Source organism: Canis lupus, chromosome 1 (assembly GCF_048164855.1).
Source record: "Canis lupus baileyi chromosome 1, mCanLup2.hap1, whole genome shotgun sequence".
Taxonomy (NCBI): Eukaryota; Metazoa; Chordata; class Mammalia; order Carnivora; family Canidae; genus Canis; species Canis lupus.
In genome coordinates, this window is record NC_132838.1 from 84490286 (window position 1) to 84511681 (window position 21396).

The 21396-nt window shown below is 39.3% G+C and overlaps 1 protein-coding gene across 2 annotated transcripts in view; it reads right to left on the bottom strand.

Moving 5' to 3' along the window:
- Positions 1 to 21396, bottom strand: part of RORB (RAR related orphan receptor B) — a 200600-nt gene that overhangs the window by 39042 nt on the left and 140162 nt on the right. For both annotated transcript variants that reach the window (XM_072837947.1, XM_072837937.1), the window contains exons 3-4: positions 20291 to 20432; positions 12452 to 12853 (exon numbers count right to left, since the gene is read on the bottom strand). In XM_072837947.1, the coding sequence (XP_072694048.1) occupies positions 12452 to 12853; positions 20291 to 20432 (544 nt within the window). The remainder of the gene's footprint in view (positions 1 to 12451; positions 12854 to 20290; positions 20433 to 21396) is intronic.

The window sequence follows — 21396 nt, forward strand, 5'->3', positions numbered from 1 at the left end:
CCGGACTTGGGTTGCAGACGCTGGTCAGAGCCTAGTTTTCCTCGGATTCCTTCACCAGCTTGGGCTGCGGAGTGCGCATGTTAAAGGGGGAGGGCGCCCCACTGTTCTGGGGTAAGGGTTTCTGGGGAGTATGGCCCAGATGACTGCCAAAGGGGATAGTCTCCCACCTGCAGAGGCAGTGAATGTCCATGAACTCTGCCCTGTTCTCCCCGGGATCAGGGATGATGTGGAAATGAAGAGTTAGCTACCTTTTCTCAGGAGTTAAGATTCTGTGCATGTTCAGTGAGATAGAGGTTTGTCCAATTCACTCCAAGTACGCAGGCTGCTTCGATGGTTCATACGATGATGTCAAGGAATGAGAAAAACAATCTGATATGCTCCATCTAGTCATTTCTTTTCAATCACCGGTGAGGTGAAATGCAAACACGGATGCCGCCAGGAAAAACGGTGTGTTCATGTCAAGTCTGTGAATCTTGTTTTTTATTTTTTAATTCCACGAACAATGCTTTGCTCTCACTTTCTGTCCACAGCCCTCTCCCCTAATAAAGTTGCTGTTTTGTTTTTGGAACTTTGATCCTGATACTTTTCTCGAAGAAGGTTGGTTGGAACTCAAGGCATAACTGACTAGCAAAATTCGTAACTCCAAGTATTAAGTAACTTTCTTTATGAGACAGAAACAGCGTCCGATTCAAATGTAAGAATAATCCTTAAAATAACTGATACAGGGATACATTTATGGCACAGATTGCGGCATACTTATCTCCAAACTCACTAAGTTGTATATTTAATTATATGCAGCTTTTTGTACACCAATCATACCCCAATAAAGCGGCTTAGAAAACTGATATAAGCAAATATACTCACTCGATCATTTTTGATGAAAAAAACACTAAAAAAAAATACTGTTAAAATTGTCACACTTCCCTGGAACTCTTAGGGGTAATCTTAAATCCACTTATGATGTGAGCAATAAGAAGAGAAAGATTAAATTTTTGAAGGGAACGCTAGAATAAAATTGATGGTAATTCTCAACAGTATGTACAAAAATTATAGAACCCTGGGGCTGGAACTAACCTCTTTCCTTTTCCAAATGGACTGTATCTAAATAATTCCGGAAGTGAATTGGCTCCCTAGTCTCTGAGACTTAAAGGATTTCCACATTCCTCCCCCATCCTCATTAGTCTTCATTGTGATCTGTTGAATAAATCTAAGGGGGTAGGAAGGAAGTCCTTCCTGAAGGTGTTTAGAGATGGTGGAGATGTATGATAAAGCTCACAAAGGTAAATGGAGTTTTAAAGATCAAGCATATCACAATGTAAAAATAATATTTTGAAGTAATGCTTAAAGACATACATGAAAAATAATTTTGCATACGAACTCATCTGCATAGTAAAGCAAAGTTTGGCAACAAGTCATCTAAATTACCTAATTCTAGGTAGAAAAAAGGCTATGTGTGTGTATTTCGGTGAGAAATAAGTAAACTGACAAGTAAGGTGACAATTTCTTGTTTATAACTCTAATGCTATAAAATGAGGACCAGCTTGCAGCTTCTAAAATAGCAAGTGACCTTCTGCAGCTCTGATTTCAACCACTCAGCGGGTTTTTTTCCACCAAAGGGGCTTATTTTAGCTCTCACTAGACATTTCAGCAAATGGTGCTCTCCAAAGGCTGTAGCATCTCTGACACGGATTACACAGGTGGTTTCATTAGAATCCCACATCCTGGGAGCTGGGAAAGTTGAGTATATCTTTAAAAACTGCTGCTTTCAGTGTTATTACCAAGAGCACCCGTGGTCCAACCGTACCAAGGCGAGAAAGCTGAGACTCCACGCTATATATAGCACTAGAGGGGGTTGCATCTGAACTTCTTAATTCTTTCTCCTCCCCCTCCTTTTTTTTTTTTTTTTTTCATGAGAAAGGATGGTTTCTTCTTGGTGAACTATACCCTCTATTCATTTTCCTCCACAAGGGATTTCTTTTAAACTTGGAAATATTCTCCCCAAAATACTATATCCCAGCCTCAATCAAAATGATTAATGAATTTTTAATTTATCACTTGCCTTAAGGATCCAGAGAACCACTCAATTCTCTGTTTCGTTTGTACTACTATTGTGAAAGTAGAATTCTTAGGGGATTCACTTTGAATTAATGCCAGGATATCTCTACGGACTTGCTCAAGGCAAGGTTTAAGTGCCTGTGTTAGGTTTTCAGAGTATCAAGATTCCTTGGAATCCACGCTCTGAGGCAGTAATGATAATATATGAGAACAACTGGTTGAGAGGTGAAACATTTAACCAATGTGTGTTTTGGCTTTTTGACCACGGACTACTGGTTTTGTAAGTTTTCTGTCATTAAATAGAACAAGCGTACTGGTTGAGGTGTCACAGGCGACAGTGTCGGAGACGATAATGTCAATTTCGGACCTTTCTGATTTTTTCTAATCTCCATTTAGAAATCGTTCTTTTTTCAGCATAAATAGAATTGGGTTGTTAGCATAAAGACATCAGTAACATTTAAGCTTAAAGCAGCCGTCTATTAGTGATGTGTAGCCTCAATTAAGACAGTTGTATATTTTTAGCATTTAAGTTTCTCAAATTCTTTAAAGAAGGGATTGGAGGCATAAATAACCTCTAACTCCTTTGTCGGCTCAGTTTCCATGGTCTAACCACTCATTACTCCCTCACCAGTGAATTAAGATAGCATCTGGTCTCCTTTTCACACAAATTCTATTGCTGATAATCATAACAAAAAATGGTCTAACAGATTTTTACTTCATGTAGACCTGAACCAAAATGTTTTTGGAATTTTCCAGATGTATTAACAAAATATGAGATTATGTAATGTGAAAAACAATGAAAATTTAGATTACCATTACTACAAGTAATAATAGTATCTGGGCAAAGACTGAATGAATGGATGGTTAATAAAATGGCTATTATTTTCTCAAATTTTGAGAAGCTCGGGTAACAGCACTTTTAATAGAAGGTAAGAAAATAGAATGTAAAGCAGAAAGAAAAACTGGAAGAATCTATATAGCATTTGTGTCTAAGCAGACTATAAGCCAAACAAAACAGCATCTTAAACAGTAAAACAAATTAACCATTTAAAAGAGTGCTTTCTTAATAATTTTATAAGGGAAAGCTGTTTGGGATCACAGGTGTTTTTGTTTTATTGCAATAGTGTATGTCTAACTTTTGGGAAAATACAGTTCCTTTTCTTCAAACTAGTTAATAAAATTAAGAAGGAATCTTTTATGAAAATGTTACATTTCAAAATTAACTTTCTTTTTTTTAAGCTCTTATTTATTTATTCATGAGAGACATGGAGAAAGAGGTAGAGGGAGAAGCAGGGTCCTTGCGGGGAGCCCGATGCCAGACTCGATCCCAGGACCCTGGGATCACGACCTGAGCCAAAGGCAGATGCTTAACCACTGAGCCACCCAGGCGCCCCTCAAAGTTAACTTTCATAGTGAAAGACCTCCTTCACAGAACAATCAGCAAACCCCAGCTTACTTCAATGTCCTGGAATTGACGAGTTCTAAGGGAGGAAGCCACTATGGACCCCTCCAGACTTCCACTTTGTGACCTTTGGGAAGTCACTTAACAGCTGAATATCCTGGTGTCTTTGGGTTTGATTTTCTCTCTACAGAAGGATCTGGCAGGAGAGACATCTCCTAAGAGCATGGCGACTAGAGTCTGAGGGGCTGCATGGGAATTTCTCTTTGTTTTGACTCATGAGGGAGATGTCTTGCAGAGTTACAGAGGGTGAGAGTTCGGCTCACGGTCTTAAAAGCACTTGAAGAGTCTCAGATGGAACAAACAAGAACAACGGAACCCAGAGTCCATTAAAATCTCTCCCTACTCTCTTCAAAAGGCTGCACCTCCACATGCAACCCGAAGGACAATTAGCAGGTCACAAATCATGAAAATCTAATTATGAATATTGCTCAGGGCATCATCAGGATTGACTTTTACTATCTGGATTTTGTGGACATAGGGATTAACTGTGAATTTAAACAGAAGACATCACCACTCCCTTTTGGAAATTAAGTCAATGTACTTCTGACCTAAGCTAATTCAGAGGAAACCTGAGGTAACCGTTACATTTTCAAACATTTAATCTGAATTTTTAAAAGTAACTTGATCACTTAAATAACACCATTAATAGGCTAATGTTTTAAAATAAGTGTTTCCTGAGTAGTCTAACACCAAGTCAGCCTACAACAAACCTGTCTGAAAACAAGAGAGCCATTCCACAATAGACCTTACAAATATGGCCCAAATTTAAATGGTACATTTTTTTCTTCTTAGTGTTGAAAGTATTTTTGCCACAGGAGAGTTTAGATCCTAAAATAAAATCAAAATGATAAAATGAAAATAAAACAAACAAAGACAAAAGTCTTTCCAAGCCAGGCATATTTCCAACAGGTCTCTCCACATCCGGAAGCATCATGGAAGTAAATCCTGAACCTGTTGACAGGGGAGGCTCTCAAAGTGGTTGTATACTATTCCAATAACACCAAGGTGTATTAACCTCCAGTGACCTGGCCGTTAAATGACATTTCTGTGTTCCATGCAGCCCATGTGGTACTTTAACCCTAATGAGCTCTTCCCAAAATAGGTGCTCAGAAGTATGGCTAAAGCAGTACCTATCCATCCTGACCTGTGGAAACGCAATTCAGGGCTCTTTCCAAGAGCCAGTGTCTAAGCATGCAATGCCTTGAAATGCCGCTCGACAGTGGAGGTGGTTTTAGAGATTATCTTATGAGCATAAACATTTCCCTCCTCGACAAAGGCAGAACCTCTGGAAATCCCCTTTCCTCTTCCTTACTGCAGAATATTTCATATCTACTATGGCTTTTGAAATTGAGTGTATAAAGTGGAATTGGTTTTCTGACAGCTTCTCAATAGCATTTTTTTTTTTTTTTTTGGTTGGTGGATTTTGGAGTTTTCTTATGAAGTTTTGGATTCGGAGTCAAAAATTAATCCCAAACTAGTATCTCTAGGAAAAGTCCACTGATGAAGATCAATTTTGCACAACTGCAACTCAAAATGGAAATAGTGAGTTAGAATATTCACCTAAAGTAGTGAATGCTAGCACATTAGGAAAGCTGTATTAATAGGGGTAAAGCATATAGTGACTAATATGCATACATGTACAAGTACTTGAATTGAATACATATCTCTGTATTGCTTATAATGTAAATCATCTTTATATTTGTTTAGAGGAGCCTTGCAGGTCACGAAGTATATTTGTATATATTATGCCATTTATTCCAGTAAATGCACAGGGCTAGATACTAGAGTGACTACAACATATCACTAGGTGATTTTAGATCTTTGTGAAGCTATTAAAGGTATCTAGAAAGATATGGATTTGAATGACCCTAGCAAAGAACTGTAGTTCTTTGTCCCAGGACATTCTAGAATAATGCACGGCCATGGACTGGTTAATATAATAGTGTGGCCGTGGTAGAGATCCCAGAAATGTGACAAATGGAGTTGATTAGTCCAGTCCCCATATTTGGGAAATTTCTCTTGAGACAGAAAGCAGGATTCTAGAAATAGCAGCCTCTTCTGTAGGTGGCAAAGAACAAGGGGATGTTAAAATTTTCAGAGGAGTGAAGTAAGACTCTCTCCAGTGACTAACGTGACCTGGTAGGCCTGGGGCTAAGGCTAAGGCCCCTTAGCAGTCAAAAACTTATATCTTCACTTTATAGTCTCCCCTTTTCTCACAAGAGAGGCTCAGGGAGGCAGTCAGGTTGGAATGAACCGGTGAGGACAGGTGGGTTTATCCTGACGATGTATCTGTACAGCATCTCATCCTTCACATTGAATGTACATGAACCCAGGGTATTTGGAGGTTGCTTGCCACTCTCTTCTTGAGCTGCCTCTGGTTATCCTTGATGCTCATTTTAATCTGATTTCTTGTTTTTGTTTTGTTTTGTTTTCAGGAGGGTGGAGGGAGAGAAGAGGCTGGTGCATAGTTCTGGTTTGATTATGACTATTAATTGTATCAGAGTCATCTCACCCCATGGGTTCTCCTGCCTATGAGGGAGGTGTGGCTGGCTACAGGCAAGGGCTTGAGCATCTTGAAGGACGGCCTAGTTGCCTGAAAGTCCCTCCTCTCTACCACTCTATACTTCTCTTTGGGAAGTGGCTATAACAGAGGGACTATCTGTATAGAGGGCTAAAGCTCTCACCAGGAGGTGGGAGAACCATAATCCTTCAAAGTCATTTAATCCAACCCACCTCATTTTTCTGATGAAGAGATCTGAGCCTCAGAAAGCAGAACTGATTTTGAACAAGTTCACAAGGCAAGCACATGGAATGAGGACTCTCCATTTCAATATACTATCCCTAATGTGCCTGTGGGATCCCTAAAGTGCAAGGGGCCTGTGGTTGGGGGAGGAGCAAGAGGTATTGGAAGACAGTGAAGTTCTCAAGATGTCTTCCCTCAACACAAGAAAGGGAGAACGAAAGACACTGGATTCTCCTTTCCCCACACTGTTTGAAGGACTTTTCTCACTGATTTGGCCTATTTTTATTTATCTCAATGACTTCTTAGACAATTGCTCCTGAATTGCATGTCTATCTGTGTTTGCTACCCGTGCCATTGCGGGAAGAAGGAAATATGTAGCTAGAGTTAAATTCTATTCTCTTTACCACTTCTGAATGAGTCATTAATTATGCATAGAGAAATGTATGTTTATGAAATATACATGTGAAAATGCATAGATAGATTTAAGCAGTTATAAAAGATTTATCTGTAGAAGCATATGTCATTAAAGGTGCCGCCTTAGACCATAGCACCTGCTTGGGGTTCTTAATAAGTAACAGTTGAAACATCAATGTTGATAGAATTCCCCCAAACAAAATGCACTAGTAAGATCTTCTATGTTTCTATATAGACTTAGTAGAATTAAGTAGTAGTAAAAGGGACTAGACACTCTCAGATCAATATCTTTGTAATCTCCTCTAACTATTAATACACAGCTTCTGGAATAGGTAGCTTTTTTTGTTTTTCAAAAAGAGGTTTATTGTCTAGTTTTTATGCTTAAAATTCCAGGCTCCATAAATAGGACACACAAGAAATAGGAAACTAAACCTATATTTAAGATTATATAGGAGAGACCAAGGAATTCGTATTTCTTTGTCTTTATCTTGAGAGAAAATTACTAAAAGCAACAGGAAATTCAGGCAATGTGTGTAAAAGGTAATTTATCCCCTTAGCCTCACAGCTAATTTGATGGATCCCCCCCCCACCTCCACCGTTTTTAAAAGCATATTGCTTGGTTATTTGAAATGTTTTGTTGCCTAGTACCTCACAGACACACTGTCAATCGTTTTTGAGATTAAATGAGCTTTCGTTAAGAGTATTGGTCCTATAGAATCCCCCCACTGATAAGAGCTACAGTGAGGAGCACCTACAAGAGCCTCCCCGTCCTTTTTTGCTTGCTCATGGGGCATCCGTTAGCCAGCGTCCTCTCCCTGCCACCAACCACTGCAAAATTTTATCCCCGAAGATATAACACATCCTCACGCCAGCTTGAAGTAAAGTTCCAGCTAAAACCAGTTAATACTCCTGCCTAAATATTAATTTGCAGCTTACTTTTGTCCTTGTCTTATTCCATGGCTTTTTCTCCTAGGGATTTTGAGAAGCCCAAGGATATAATTCTTGGAATGTTTCAGATTTTTCTGTTTGCTTACCCACATTTTGTTTTCTATTTCCAAGACCATGAGAATAAACCATTCCTGTTAAGAGATATGGCTGAGAGTAAGCAATAGCCCCCGTCTCCCTCACCTCTTGGAGAGACCATGGTACCATCACGCCCAGGACTTACAGTATATGACCCACTGAATTGCAATTGTTTGTGTTCATGACTGACTCTTAGCTGGTGAGGGCAGGAGCCGTGGTGTTCTGGTCTTGAAAACCTGGCACATTTCAAAAATATGTTTTTGAAAGAATGCCTGGCGATCTAGGGTAGTAGAGTGATGTGCATTAGAATTTAAGCTCTGTCACCTAACTAACTGTGTGTTCTAGGAAAATCCCTTAATCTCTTCATCTACAAAATGGGATGATTTCTCTCACCTGAACTCATTAGTGTGAGGCTCAAGATGGCTAACATGCATTTTCTATACTTCTTTCCATACATCAAATATTATTATCATGTCCTTAGCCTAAGAAGTTTGTAGTTTCTTTGGTACATTTTTTTTTATTTTTATTTTACTTTATTTATTTATTTATTTATTTATTTATTTATTTATTTATTTATTTATTTTTCTTTTGGTACATTGTTTTAGAAAGACAAGCTTGGATTTTCTGGGGAATATTCCTGACTTTCACGATAGTCCTTTAACTCACATTTTTGGGACCTGCATATTGTTGCTTATACAGTTGCTTTATGGTTCTTAAATATGTGGTTTTATTAAATGAACTCCAGGCTGTAAGACCATATTCCATATGAGCTATTCCAAAAACTGGCTTAAGAAACAGGTGCTTTTATGATAAATTCAATATCAGAATAATGTCCTGGTTGTACACAGTTCATTATTCCTTCAGAAACCAGGGGAAGCAGATCAGGGCTTCTAATAGCCAAGAATGATGTTCAAAAATTCTTTAGTGTCATATCGCCTTCAAATCACCCAGTGAGAATGTAGCTGAAATCAGATTTTCTATTTTGTCTGCACAGAGTTCTTTCTGTGACAGCTTGCCACCACCAGATTAGTGTAGATGCTCATTAATCAAGTCAGAGCAAAATGTCAGTTTTCTCACTCTGTGTGCTCCTCTGTGTAGCACCTAGAAGGATGGCAGGCAGGCAGCAAACGTTAAGCATGTTCTGCTCAGTGGGAATGTCAATTAACTTATGAGGGGCTCCCTTTGGTGGGAAGACATACATTATCATAATTCGGAGAATGGCTTTTGATGTTACTCAGACCTGAGCTCACATGCTTATTTTGCTTTTTACAAGTTTTGTGACTTCTGAGCCTTTCTTTTTTCATCTGTAAAATGGACATACACATACCTCCATAATAGGCATAATAACAATTGTTCTGAGAATTAAATGTAGGACATTGCTTAGCACAATGCAGGTGCTCAATAAAAGGTAATTACATTACTTGTAATAACCAGTAATGTCATTAATCATAAAGATATAAATAACATTGCAATACCAATTACATTAATAATAATAATAGTAATAAAGTTTATGCTTGATAGGTTCTATCCTAAGAACTTATGAATATTAACTCCTTCAACCAACACCCTTTGTTGGGACTATTATTGTTCTAGGTTTACAGTTGAGACCCAAAGAGATTAGGTAAAGTGCTCACGGGAAAGGGCACACTAAGTTTTGAACTCAGGCAATTCAGCTTTAGAATCAGAGTTCGTAACCACCATCCATATCACTGACGTTCTTCTGTCCAATGATTCTGCTGTGGATGTGGTGTTTTAGTGAAATGAATGACAGTTTTTTGGATGGTGCAAGAAAGAATAGTGTACCACGTTACTGTGGCTTGTCACCGGCACCTATGTTGGACACCCATACCAGGAGTTTGTGTCCACTAGATGGCATTGTTGTTTTAACGAAATGTGAACCAAGTCACTACGGTTTAGGAGCCTAAATTTGAGAACACTGGCAGCACAAGCCAGTTGTATTCCTGAAAGTCAGATGGAAGAAACCCCCAAACTTTGCAGCATAGCTACCGATCTCTAAAGACTAATGGTATCGAGAAATAGGAAAAATATGTACTAGTTTTTTCAGGGTGTTGATATCTGTAGAAAATCTGGATGAGTTTTGAAATCATCTAGTCCAAATGCATCAGTTCATAAATCTGTTTATGATGGGCCAGAGAGGAAAAGTTACTGGGAGGTGGGTACCCAGATTTGATGGCTTTGGCTGTAGTTCTCTTTCGCTAATACTTCTAACAGATTCTAAATCACAAAGAAACTATGGTTTCTGAATTCTTAGAAGACCTTCCTTTGGGATATGGGGCAGAAGATTGCCCAACGATTATGAGTTTTTGCCTCATTTTGCTTTATACATATGTTCAAAATCAATACCAGACTCACATACTTAGATATGAAGGAGGATAAAAGCCAAAAATGGTGTCTATTTCTTTTTCTTTTTAATATGTCTCCTTGGAAAGATTGAGTGACTCTGGTTTATTCATTTATTTAAAAACTTTTTGGTGGGGGGGCACCTGGGTGGCTCAGCGATTGGGTGTCTGCCTTCAGCTCAGGTTGTGATCCTGGGGTCCTGGGATCGAGTCCTGCATCAGGCTCCCTGCAGGGAGCCTGCTTCTCCCTTTGCCTACGTCTCTGCCTCTCTCTGTGTGTCTCTCCTGAATAAATAAATAAAATATTAAAGATTTTTTTTACATAAAGAGAAGGGGAGGGGCAGAAGGACAGGGAGACAGCGAATCTTAAGCAGGCTCCATCCATGCCCAGCATGGAGCCCAACATGGGGCTCAGTCCCACAATCCGGAGATCATGACCCAAGCCGTAATCAAGAGTGCTTAACTGACTGAGCCATCCAGGCACCTGGAGTGACTCCACTTTAAAAGACTGCCAAAACAAACAAACAAACAAACAAACAAACAAACAAAAAACCAAACTGTGCCTATTGGCTGACAATGCAGCTAGTGTATATTAAACACAGAGCAAGTAGCAGGGCAATGGCTAAGACAAAGGACTGGGATCAGATGGCTTGGGTGGAACCAAAGGACCCTTGGAAGGCCATGAGACACCTCTATGCCTCTGTTTCCACATCTGTAAAATTGGAATCATATTTTTACTCATAAGGTGTTTGTGAAAATTAAATGCATGTGAAGTGCCTATGTCTAGTTATAGAAACAAGGCTAAGAGTAGCAATAAAAATAGACTTTTTTTTTTTTTTGTTCTGCTAGCTGATGTTTAGTTTTCTGTGTCTCTCAGCTGTGAATGTCATTGTAGGTGCTCTGTCAACAACTTCTTTACTCACTGTCACATGTTACATTGCTAAAAAGGAGAAATAACGTTTCAGGTTTTATAACTGTGTAACATCACTTCTTCTTCAACCAGATGGTAGAAGTAGCCAAGATACATATGGCATGTACTTCATTATGTGTTCACGTCAACTTTATTTAAAACACTCGTAGGCTTTGGGCTCCTACTCACAGTTTAGACAGAGAAGGTGACTGGCATACAAATAATAACCATTGAACACTTGCTGAGTGACAAACATTGCTCTGTTTTGCAAGGATGAACTCATATAATTCTTACTACAACCGTGGGATCTAGGAACTAATACCTCTCCCTTTTTAAAGATAAGCAAACTGGGATCTGAAAACTTGCTCCAGCTTAAATAATAAGCCAGAGTCAGCGTGTGGACTCGGGTGGCCTGATTCTCAGTGACCCTGTACTGCCACCGCTCAGGGCAGGATGTGAGGAGGCGTTTCCTCCAAAGGTCCCTAAGACCTGGCTTGCTTCCACCCTCAACCCCATACCAAATACTACAGTGAAGCCTGATAGAGCCACTGTTTGCGTAGCTTTTCTAGGATCGTTAACATGCGACTTCATGACCCAGGAGGCTAATGTGTTAAACCTACATCAATATTTTTATGGCAGTTAGTTAATGAGATCAACTGGATAAACATTTAATAGACTTCTGAGCTTAAAACAAAGTTGTAACAGGGTCAGAAGACAGCATGCCTAGGATAGCGCACTCTTGAGGACCACTTCTTAAAGGGATCAAAGTTCACTGCAGCCAAAAGAGGATCGGGTTGCTGGTGTGATCATGCCTGTGACTAGCCCTGTTCACAGTAATGTATTTGTTGCTCATATGTTCTGTAACATTCCAGACTACCCTCTCTTCACTGCCAGTAATTTAGATGCTACCCCCATGTAGAATTCTTGGATTCAGATTCACAAGAGACGTAGCTGTCTTCTGGTCTACCTCTCTGCCCTTAAAGGGAAGGAAACTGAGGTACCGTTTGCTTCTGGTTTGTCCCAAGTTATCCTAGAGGAAGAGTTTGAGCCTTATTTCATTCAGGTATTACATACTGCTCTATATCCCTTAGCTATTTTATTTCAAATATTATCACTCTGAATACTTGCTGCAATTCTCTGGTTTCTACCAATAACATTTTTCCTTCAGTGATGACCCCAGATTCAAGAGAGCATCCCTTCTTTATAGATAGCATCTTTCTATCTATAGTGATAATTTCTTCTTCCTTCCTTTGCTTGCCATGAACTTGCACAGGGCTGGGGGAACAATGACATTTATCGCCCCCCTCCAAAAAAAAAAAAAAAAAAAACAACAAAAAACTTTTAAATCATATCGTTTTCTTCAGGAGAAGCTATGCATGCAAGTCATGGAACCTAGCCCCACGGCAACGACCATCCCCAGCAGGGCCCAGGAAGCTTCAAAGCAGAATTGCCAGAAAGGAGCTGGGAGGCGATGTCCCACTTACCGATCTCACCCATCGTTATCCCGGGCGCTAGCTGCCCGTTGTTGAAAGAGCTATAGGTAAACAAGTTGGGGACGGATGTGAGGTCATAGATAGGTTCTTGCTTTATCTGTTTGATTCCAGTCATGTCAAGTCCTGACTGATCAGGGGACGGTTGGCCGGAATCCACGTTGTAATAACCCTCGGACTTGGGCAGGTCGATGACGTGTCCGTTGGCATAGGTGCCTCCGGCCTCGCCGTGGAGGCCGCCGAGGCCGTTGCTGATGCCGCCGCCGTACACCCTGGCCAGCGCCTCGGCCTCCCCGCTCTGCTGCTGCCGCTGCTCCTGCAGCCGCTGCTGGTGCTTCTGCACCTCAGCATACAGGCTGTCCCTCTGCTTCTTGGACATCCTCCCGAACTTCACAGCTGGGGTGGAGGGTGGAGAGAAAAAGCAGAAGAGAACACTTGGGGTTATCACTTCCAGCACGTCCAATGGATCACAGAGAGCTGTCCCCTGGATAGCAGGTGCCCTCAGATCTTAGCACCACAAGCCCAAGGGGGTGTTCGCCGGCACCCCCCGTTTGGGGAAAGGTGTGTCTGTACTGGTTTATGTGCATTGTGAGCAATAAATCAAAGCTACAAAGAAATGTCAAAATTTAGCTATGTATTTCTTATGGCCATGGAATTAAAAGGCATATTTCCTGGTTCTTTCTTACGTGTGTGGGGGAAAAAATAATCCACAAACCCCAAATTACCAAATAGTACCTGCTGTTAAAACGTCCATCAGCATTCATTCTTAGCTTTCTCCAGTAAGCATCAGGGTTGCTGGATTCTTGGATGGGACCCTATTATTTCACATTTTCTAAACGGCATGTTGGGTAAGACCAAGGATGTGGGAGCAGGGTGATAAACAGCATTTTAAGGAAGCATTTGTCTTCATTTGGCTTTTGGGACCAAATTCAAAGAATCTTTGGAAAGTAGCAATTTCGTATATCCAGTGCTCAGCAAGTCAGCCCACAGTTACCCCTCCTTTCTCCTTCTACCGCCCCCAGGTTTTATATTGCCCAACTCTTCTGGAAAAATCCTCAGCCATTATAAGGAAAAAGGAGGAAGACGCTCTGTAAGTGATCACAGAGTGCTCTGAAGATGCTTTGATCTGAATTCATTGTTTCTTAACTAGGAGAGCTGAACCTCCTGACCCATTATGGATATTGACATTTTCCCTCACAAACTGTCAACTCTCAGTTTAGGCTGTGAATATTTTAAGCCAAGGGTCCACCTCGTCTGAATCATCAAACACTACGTCGTTCAGCCCATGTTAACAGTGCAGACTATGACAAGTTCGCACTTGGAGATTCCTCTCTGAGTTTCCATTTCTTTTCTTTTGTGACAGTGTTCCCATCACCTTTGAAAAAAGATTTTATTTAGTAATTTATTTTAGAGTGTGTGTGTGTGGGGGGGGGGGAGCAGAGCAAAAGGGGGAGAGACAAACAGACTCCCTGATGATTGCCAGGCCCAAAGTGCCCAGACTCGGGGCTTGACCTCGTAACCCTGAGATCAAGACCTGAGCTGAAACTAAGAGTCGAATGTTTAACCGACTGAGCCACCCAGGCACACCCCATCACCTTTTGGTATTGGGAGCCCAGGGAATATAGAGAGAACAAAGTGGAGGGTAGAAGCAGGTCCAATTCTTGGATTCATTCACTAGTGTTGGTGACAACAATTTCTGAGAAAAACTAAACGGTGAAGTGCTTAAGGACGTTCCAGCACAGGGGGTCTGTGGAAGAGATGTCCTTTCACAATGCCCTCCCCTTCGCCCGGTTCCATTAATGTTCATTTTCTCCTTCTGTGGGTTACAAGGCTACCAAATTTTATCTAAGCATGGGCTGTTCAGAATGGAGACCACATTTCCCAGCCTCCCTCACTGGCAGGTGCAGCTGTGTGACTAAGCTCTGGGTAGCAGGAAGTAAATGAAAGTGCTCCATATGCTCCTGCGAGTTGGGGCACACTGCTTTCCTCTTTCTTGCCTGATGGGTTGTGGATATGAGGGCTCAATTGAGAGCAGCCCAAACTTCCTGTTTCTTCTTAATCCTCCTAAAAGACTATGTTCTGGTGCTGCCTAAACAGAAAAACAAAGGAGCAATTATCCAGTAAGTTTTCTGAACGAAGATAATTCATATGTTTAATTCACAGCAAACTCCCCTTTCCACCTCAACTGTCATTTTTATAGAGTCCCAAGTCATTTAGATCACTGTGTTTCACTTTGTTAATAGAGACCATGGTCTTTATTACATTCTGTTTCTCATATACACACCTATTTGCTTACTAATTGCACTGACACTTCCAGTTTGTCTGTGGCCCAAATTCTAAAGATAATTTTAGGGAAAGTATTCTTTCTACCTTTGTATCTTTACAAATTATATATATACATATATAAAATTATATATGTATTATAATTATATATATAAAATAACATAATTTCATAAGTAAATAAGTTTATATGCGTTATATATGTGGATATGTATATATCTATAATCTTTTGGGGAAAAAAAACTTTTGTGTAAGAAAAAATAAACTAACTTTCGATTCAGGAAGAACCCCCCCCCCCCCAAGAAATTAATTGACACGCTTCTTTATTTGCTAACCTATTCTTTGCATCCATGTACGTTCAGAACAGCAATTTATTACAGAGCTATGCAGGTGGATACAGAATTTCTATTGTTGTAGATTGAAATTTTATTTTGGCTGGAGCAGATCTACCTTCTGAGTTACTTTAGTAGAATAGTTTTGTGTTTCTTTAAAATCTATAGAGAAAAAAATATTGAGGAGAAAGTCTTCTATCACAGACACATAAATGTGATGTTTCTTTTTAAAACCCTTTCCATGTAACGCTTGCTTTAGATTTCCATACACTCTATACTTAGGTGAAATATACAGTGCGGTGGATTGATTGCATTGATGACCTGATTCCTCTTACCTATTCCCTGAGTAAATAGTAACACCCTTTCATTCTTGGCAGGCACCCTATTCTCACCCCCCCCACCCCCACCCTCCACCCACCATCCCCCCCCACCGCCCTTGCCTCAGGGTCATGTGACCCACTTTGGGCCAATGGGACATTGCTATGAGTGACACAAACAGAAGTTTTTCAAAAGTGCTTGTGTGATTGAATATCTCACCAAGAAAAGGACGTGCCTAAACTAGCTTTCTGGAGGATAAGGTATGTGAAGCAGAGCCGAGTCACCTTGGTCTTTCCAGACAAGGCCATCTACCTTCAGCAGAGGCACAGACTGGCCTAAAGCTGGTGGCAGATGAATGAATGAATCCAGTTAAGACCCTCCATGTAATAATTTTAGGTCTGGAAATCTGCTGTTAACCACAGGTCTCATAACCAAAGCAAACGATGTCAAATACATATGCTGTCAAGACCTCTGCCCTGGTAAACATCTGAAAATCCAATCTTGAGTCGTTATGCTTTTTCCAAGGTCCTAACTTACAGGTCACTGAACAAACTGAAATATTTTCAGAGACAACTTAAAGCTCTCCTGTATTTTGGAATTATCCAGCTTCCTCCTAAACCAAGAACTTTGCTATTACTATAATAGTATTGTAGAATATATTTGCCATTTGCTTCCGATGAGCCAGTGTTTCAGTTGTGTGTCCCTTCTGGTAACAAAAGTAATGACATACTTGGGGAAAATCATTCCAGTACATGGAATAATAAATCTGAGAACTTTCCTGAAATAGATATATAATTCCTTTTCACTATAGGTAAAAACATTTGTTGTATTCATAGGCCTGTTTTTAACAAACGCTGTATTACTATTATATTTTCAAGTATTAGGGTTCTTCTTACCACTACTCATCAATCAGAATGGCACATATTTTAAGTGTTTGCCCCTCTCAGACTTGATATTCTGTTAATGATTTTCACTTGAGTATAGAGGCAGCCACTTATTAAATTGTTAGCTCTCAAACTCATATGATTCTGTATACATCGCAAGTGCTTTATAAATATTCAGTGATGATGGTATTTGTTCATGATCTGCTCTTATCACTTACTTTAATCCCACACTAGCAAAGAACAATTTTATGCAAAATCATCAGGAATCTTTTCATATTTATTTGGATTGTGGGATTCTAAACAGAATGGAAGATTTTGGAGTAACTATAAAACAAAGTCATTGGTTCTTTGAAGATTTCTACTTACTAACACATGACAACTAGATAAACGCTTTTCGCTTCAAGAGAACCGACTTATAAAACTATCATCTGTGACTTTCCATAGTCGTTTTGAAAATTATTTTGTTACAATCTTTTGGTTGTAAAGTTTTCTATGCTTACATCTTGCTGCTTACCAAGGAAACCGGTCTTAATTTAACTTTTTTCAATTTCAAGGATGTGCCTTTTTTATAGTGCTCTAAGCTTAGTAGAAAAGATCAGATTCCATCTACCCAACCCTATTCATAATTTAAAAATATTCTTTCTCCTCCCTCTCCTTTCCCAGCAGAACTTCCTGTGATGATCGAATGTTCTTTGTGCCTTCCAATATGATAACCACAAGCCACATGTGGCTGTTGAGCACTTGAAATACAGCTACTGGGAGTGAAGAAGTGAATTTTAATTTTAACTAATTTTAACTAGTTTAAAATTTAACTTTAACTAATTTTAACTAATTTAATTTTAACAAATTTAAATTTAAATAGTGACATGTGAATACCATTCTGGATATTGGACAATGCTGTTCTAGAGAAGTAGAAGGCTGATCTGTGAAACCTGCCCTTGTAGGGCAGCTACTGCTTTTTCATAGATGCATGTCATTTAGGATGACACACACTCAATTATTGTAAGGTGAATATCATGCTTTCTCCTTGAGCCCAATAGCTTTCTACTGACACCAATTTTTTTTTTTTTTTTTATGGTTGGTTGGTTGGTTTGTAGTAATCCAGCTGGAATAGTTCATCCTTATTCCTCCAACTAACATTTGTGAAGGGTCCATTAAAAAGAAAAATAAATAAAATGGTGGAGAAGATTTGGTGGGCATATACAGGCTATACACTCTCCCACATATATACATGCATGCCTTCACCTTTGTACACACATAAACACATGTGTATGCATCTCAAGTGGATTTGATTTTTCATGTTCCATCTAAATGAAATTAGAAAAAATTTGTTATTGTAGAGTTTTTTGCCTACTTATATACGTGCTGTGGCTAATAAACCACTATAGAAGTGGAAATTCAGGATATAACGAAAGTTCAGTGATATCTAGCTATCTACAAGTGAAATAAACATCCTTGGTGCCATGCATAACCGACAGAAGGCAAATGCTGATATCAAAATGAAGATGTCACTTTATGTCTGAAGGAACATGGGTAAGGTGAATGTGGAAAGAAGTTAGTGTGAGGGCATCTTACTTTGGCTACTGGTACTCCACTAAAGCACTTTGAAAATACTTGCTTAATCAGTAGAAGGTAAGTATAATCAATTAGTGGCAGAGGAAGTACCACCTCTCATTCTTGAGTCCTTACTAGACATAGGTAATCAACCATAACTCCAGGGCTTTTAAAATCATTGACACCACAAATGAGCCACTACGTATCAACAAGAGATTAAACCTATTCAGCTACCCTGGTATTAATATAATTTATTTGCTATAAAGTGCCCTATATAATCAAGGCTCGGATGAAACTTCCTCTATATAACAGAGTAAAAAAGAATTATTTTCTCTTAGGAAGAATCATTTTTTTCTTCTGCTGGAGCCTCTTATCCTAATTCCCAAGCACCACCCCCACCCCTGAGCATTTCTCCTCATTAGTTTGACATACGACATATTCAGGATTATCTCTGGACCTAAAATTAAGATGGATCATTACCTTTAATCCCTAGTATCCTTAGACACTGCATTGCTTTTACTTGCAAATTTAAGTGCTGTGGTAAATTTCTTCCTCCTTGAGAGTAGATTGTGGCTCTATTAAATAATCCTCCCACTCCCCAACACATTTCTTTTATGCCATGGGATTCAAGCAATTTTCTAGATTTTGAGGACATTGGACTATATATATGCCTGTCTCTTGCCCATGATTCTTTTTACCAGCACAGACTCCCAAGATCTCTACCCTTCAAAAGAGACACTTTCTTTTATTGTATAAAGGAAGAAGTAACAAAGACAAATAACCAATGGCTTATCCTTTTTGTGCAATTATTAATATATACTGCCATTTATATACTGTCAATTAATATTGGAAATGAAGTATAAAATCATCAACTTAAGTTCCCATACAATTTCACTAAATAAATCCTTAACCACTAAATCCCCACCCTCCACCTTCTTCACTTTAGTTATGTGGAAGTACACAGTGCCATAAATTTACCCTAGGAATAATTTTACACAGTTAGAAAGTTTAGAGAAACAAACAAAAAGTCAGTTAATAGAAAAGTTTTGGAAACATACCGCTGCAAATTTAAAAGCTACCTATAAACTGAAAGGGACAAGATCAGGTTCTTTCTTTCTTTCTTTCTTTCTTTCTTTCTTTCTTTCTTTCTTTCTTTTTTGGTCAATTGTGTCTCCTAGTGATACTTTTATGCAAGGCAAGTTTAGATAGGTTGGGAAGTAGAAAAAAGGTAAACACAAGTTTATAATATAAGTATTTGGAGAATGCAAGCTAAGGAGTAAGTAGTTTATATGTTTAGATATCAAGACTTTTGCAGAACTGATTTCATCCAAATGAGTAAAAGGCTCATAGTAATTTAATAACTCAAAAAATCCCTTTACATCATGCCATTTATCCATATTTCTTTAAAATCTAGAAGCCTGGCTGCCTGCCTTCCTTCCTTCCCTTTCTTTCTTCCTTCCTTTCTTCCTTTCATCCATACTACCTTGAACTTCATTAGAAGGAGTGTGACCAGAGGTAGAGAATCCACAATGATCCACATAAAAAGAATAAGTACCAGGGGAACTGTCTTTGTCTCAGAATCTAGGTAAAAGAGAATTCCATGGTCCATTCAACAAACATTTAGGTGCCTGCTTTTAACCAGACCCTGAGGATACAGTGAGAACAAGACAGAAATGCCTCCAGGACTCAGGGTTGCTCACAACCTGACACAGGAGTGCTGTAGTCAATGTCAGTGGGGAAATAATTAGTTTAGATAAGTGCTTAAAAATAGAAGCAATACTAGATGAAATTCTTTGTGTGAGTTTATTTGTCTTCTTTCATTAATCTAAGAAATTCAGTTGGGAATGCACCTCACCCTTTGGGGCCGTATTACGAGAAGGACACCACCCACACCATCCTTTTAAGACTTGGACTTCTGATTGCCTTTTTAATTTTCGTAATGCTTCAGAAAAGTCCATGTCTGCTAGTAGAACTTCTGGGCTTCCTACAGAAGTGCATTCTATTCCTTAACATCTCCACATACCAAGCAACTTGTGTACCAGTCAGAGGGACCCATGACCAAATGGTCCTGGTTTGCCTGAAACTGTCCCTGGTTTTGGCTCTAAAAATCTCACACCCAAGGGAACAGCTCATGCACAGGCAAACCTAGATAAGTGGTTGCTTTTCAGCCTAGGCCTGTGTGACTTTCACTTAACCTTGTCAGCACAGATTGCTCCATGAGCTACAGTAAAGTCTTTCCTTGCTTCCTATTTCATAGACAATACAATGTATGTGTGTGTGTGTGTGTGTGTGTGTGTGTTTTAATATGATCTTGCTTTTCCTCTTCATGTACTACCAGCACATGGTTTTCTTTTCTTTTTATCCCCAGTTCCCTTTGTCTAGAATCCTTCCAGTAGCTAAATAGACTCCAGCAAAACGTCCAATGTGAAAGCCTTTGAGTAAGAAATAGGAAGGCAGTTCCTTACCATCTCTTGACATTCCTAGGGCAAGACACTTCTGCAGTCGGCAGTGTTGGCAACGGTTTCTGTTGGTTCTATCAATTAAACAGTTTCTCTGCCTTGGGCAGGAGTAAGAGGCATTGTTTTGCTGGCTCCTCCTAAAGAATCCCTAGAAGCAAAAAGAGAATGTGAGGGAGATAGATATCCAGGAAGGAAAATGGAGACAATTAACGTATACCTTTGCTACATTTTCCACAGTGAATGTAATTGAGTTTAATTAAAAAGATTTTTTTTTTTGTACTTCTCCTTGGATAGCTTACAGATGTTTCTACTGGGGAAAATATGTACTATCTACAGAGAGGTGGTGAAGGTATCTTTCATTCATTCATTTAATCAATGTTTACCGAAGACATTTGTGAGCTGTGTTATTCTATGCAAAGAAACACATAACAGAGTTCCTGCCCTCACAGAGCAGTGAGAGAGGAGTGGCAAAGGACAGTGTCACAGCTAAGCCCAATATGACTCGATGGGGACAATAACACAATCTTACATCAAGAGTTTTAGGGGTGAGAAACTCGGGGTACTGGTCATCATAGCCATACCGAGGAGAGTGGGCGCAGTCTGTACCCCTATCTTCCTGGTTTCTAAAATGCATTTTTACCCATTTAAAAATTTTTAAATTTGGCCAGCATGCATCTGGAAGCACTGGTTGCTTTTTAAACCAGTGATATGCCTTATAATTAACCTCATCCTTAAATAAAGGAAACATGGCATATAAACTCTTCAATAAAAATAAGCAATAAATAAAAGCTGAACAGATGCTCTTTGCTTGGCTTCAGGCTATGGAGATGTAGAGGGTTTTCATGCAAGTAGGTTAGGGTCTTCCTGGTATAAACTTAACTGCCATGGACCATATACTACCCTCCTAAATAAATCCATAGCTGTGTTAATCATTTAAAAAAATGCTTTGGATTTTTTTTTCATATGATTAGTTATATAAAACTGCCTTAGTTATAGAAAACTCGACATAGGAAAATCTGGGTTTCCTTAATTATAACAGGAGGATAGAGCAGGACTGGAATGATAGCGTAGCAGCTAGTGAGGCACCCACCTTGGCCACAAAATTTAAGTAC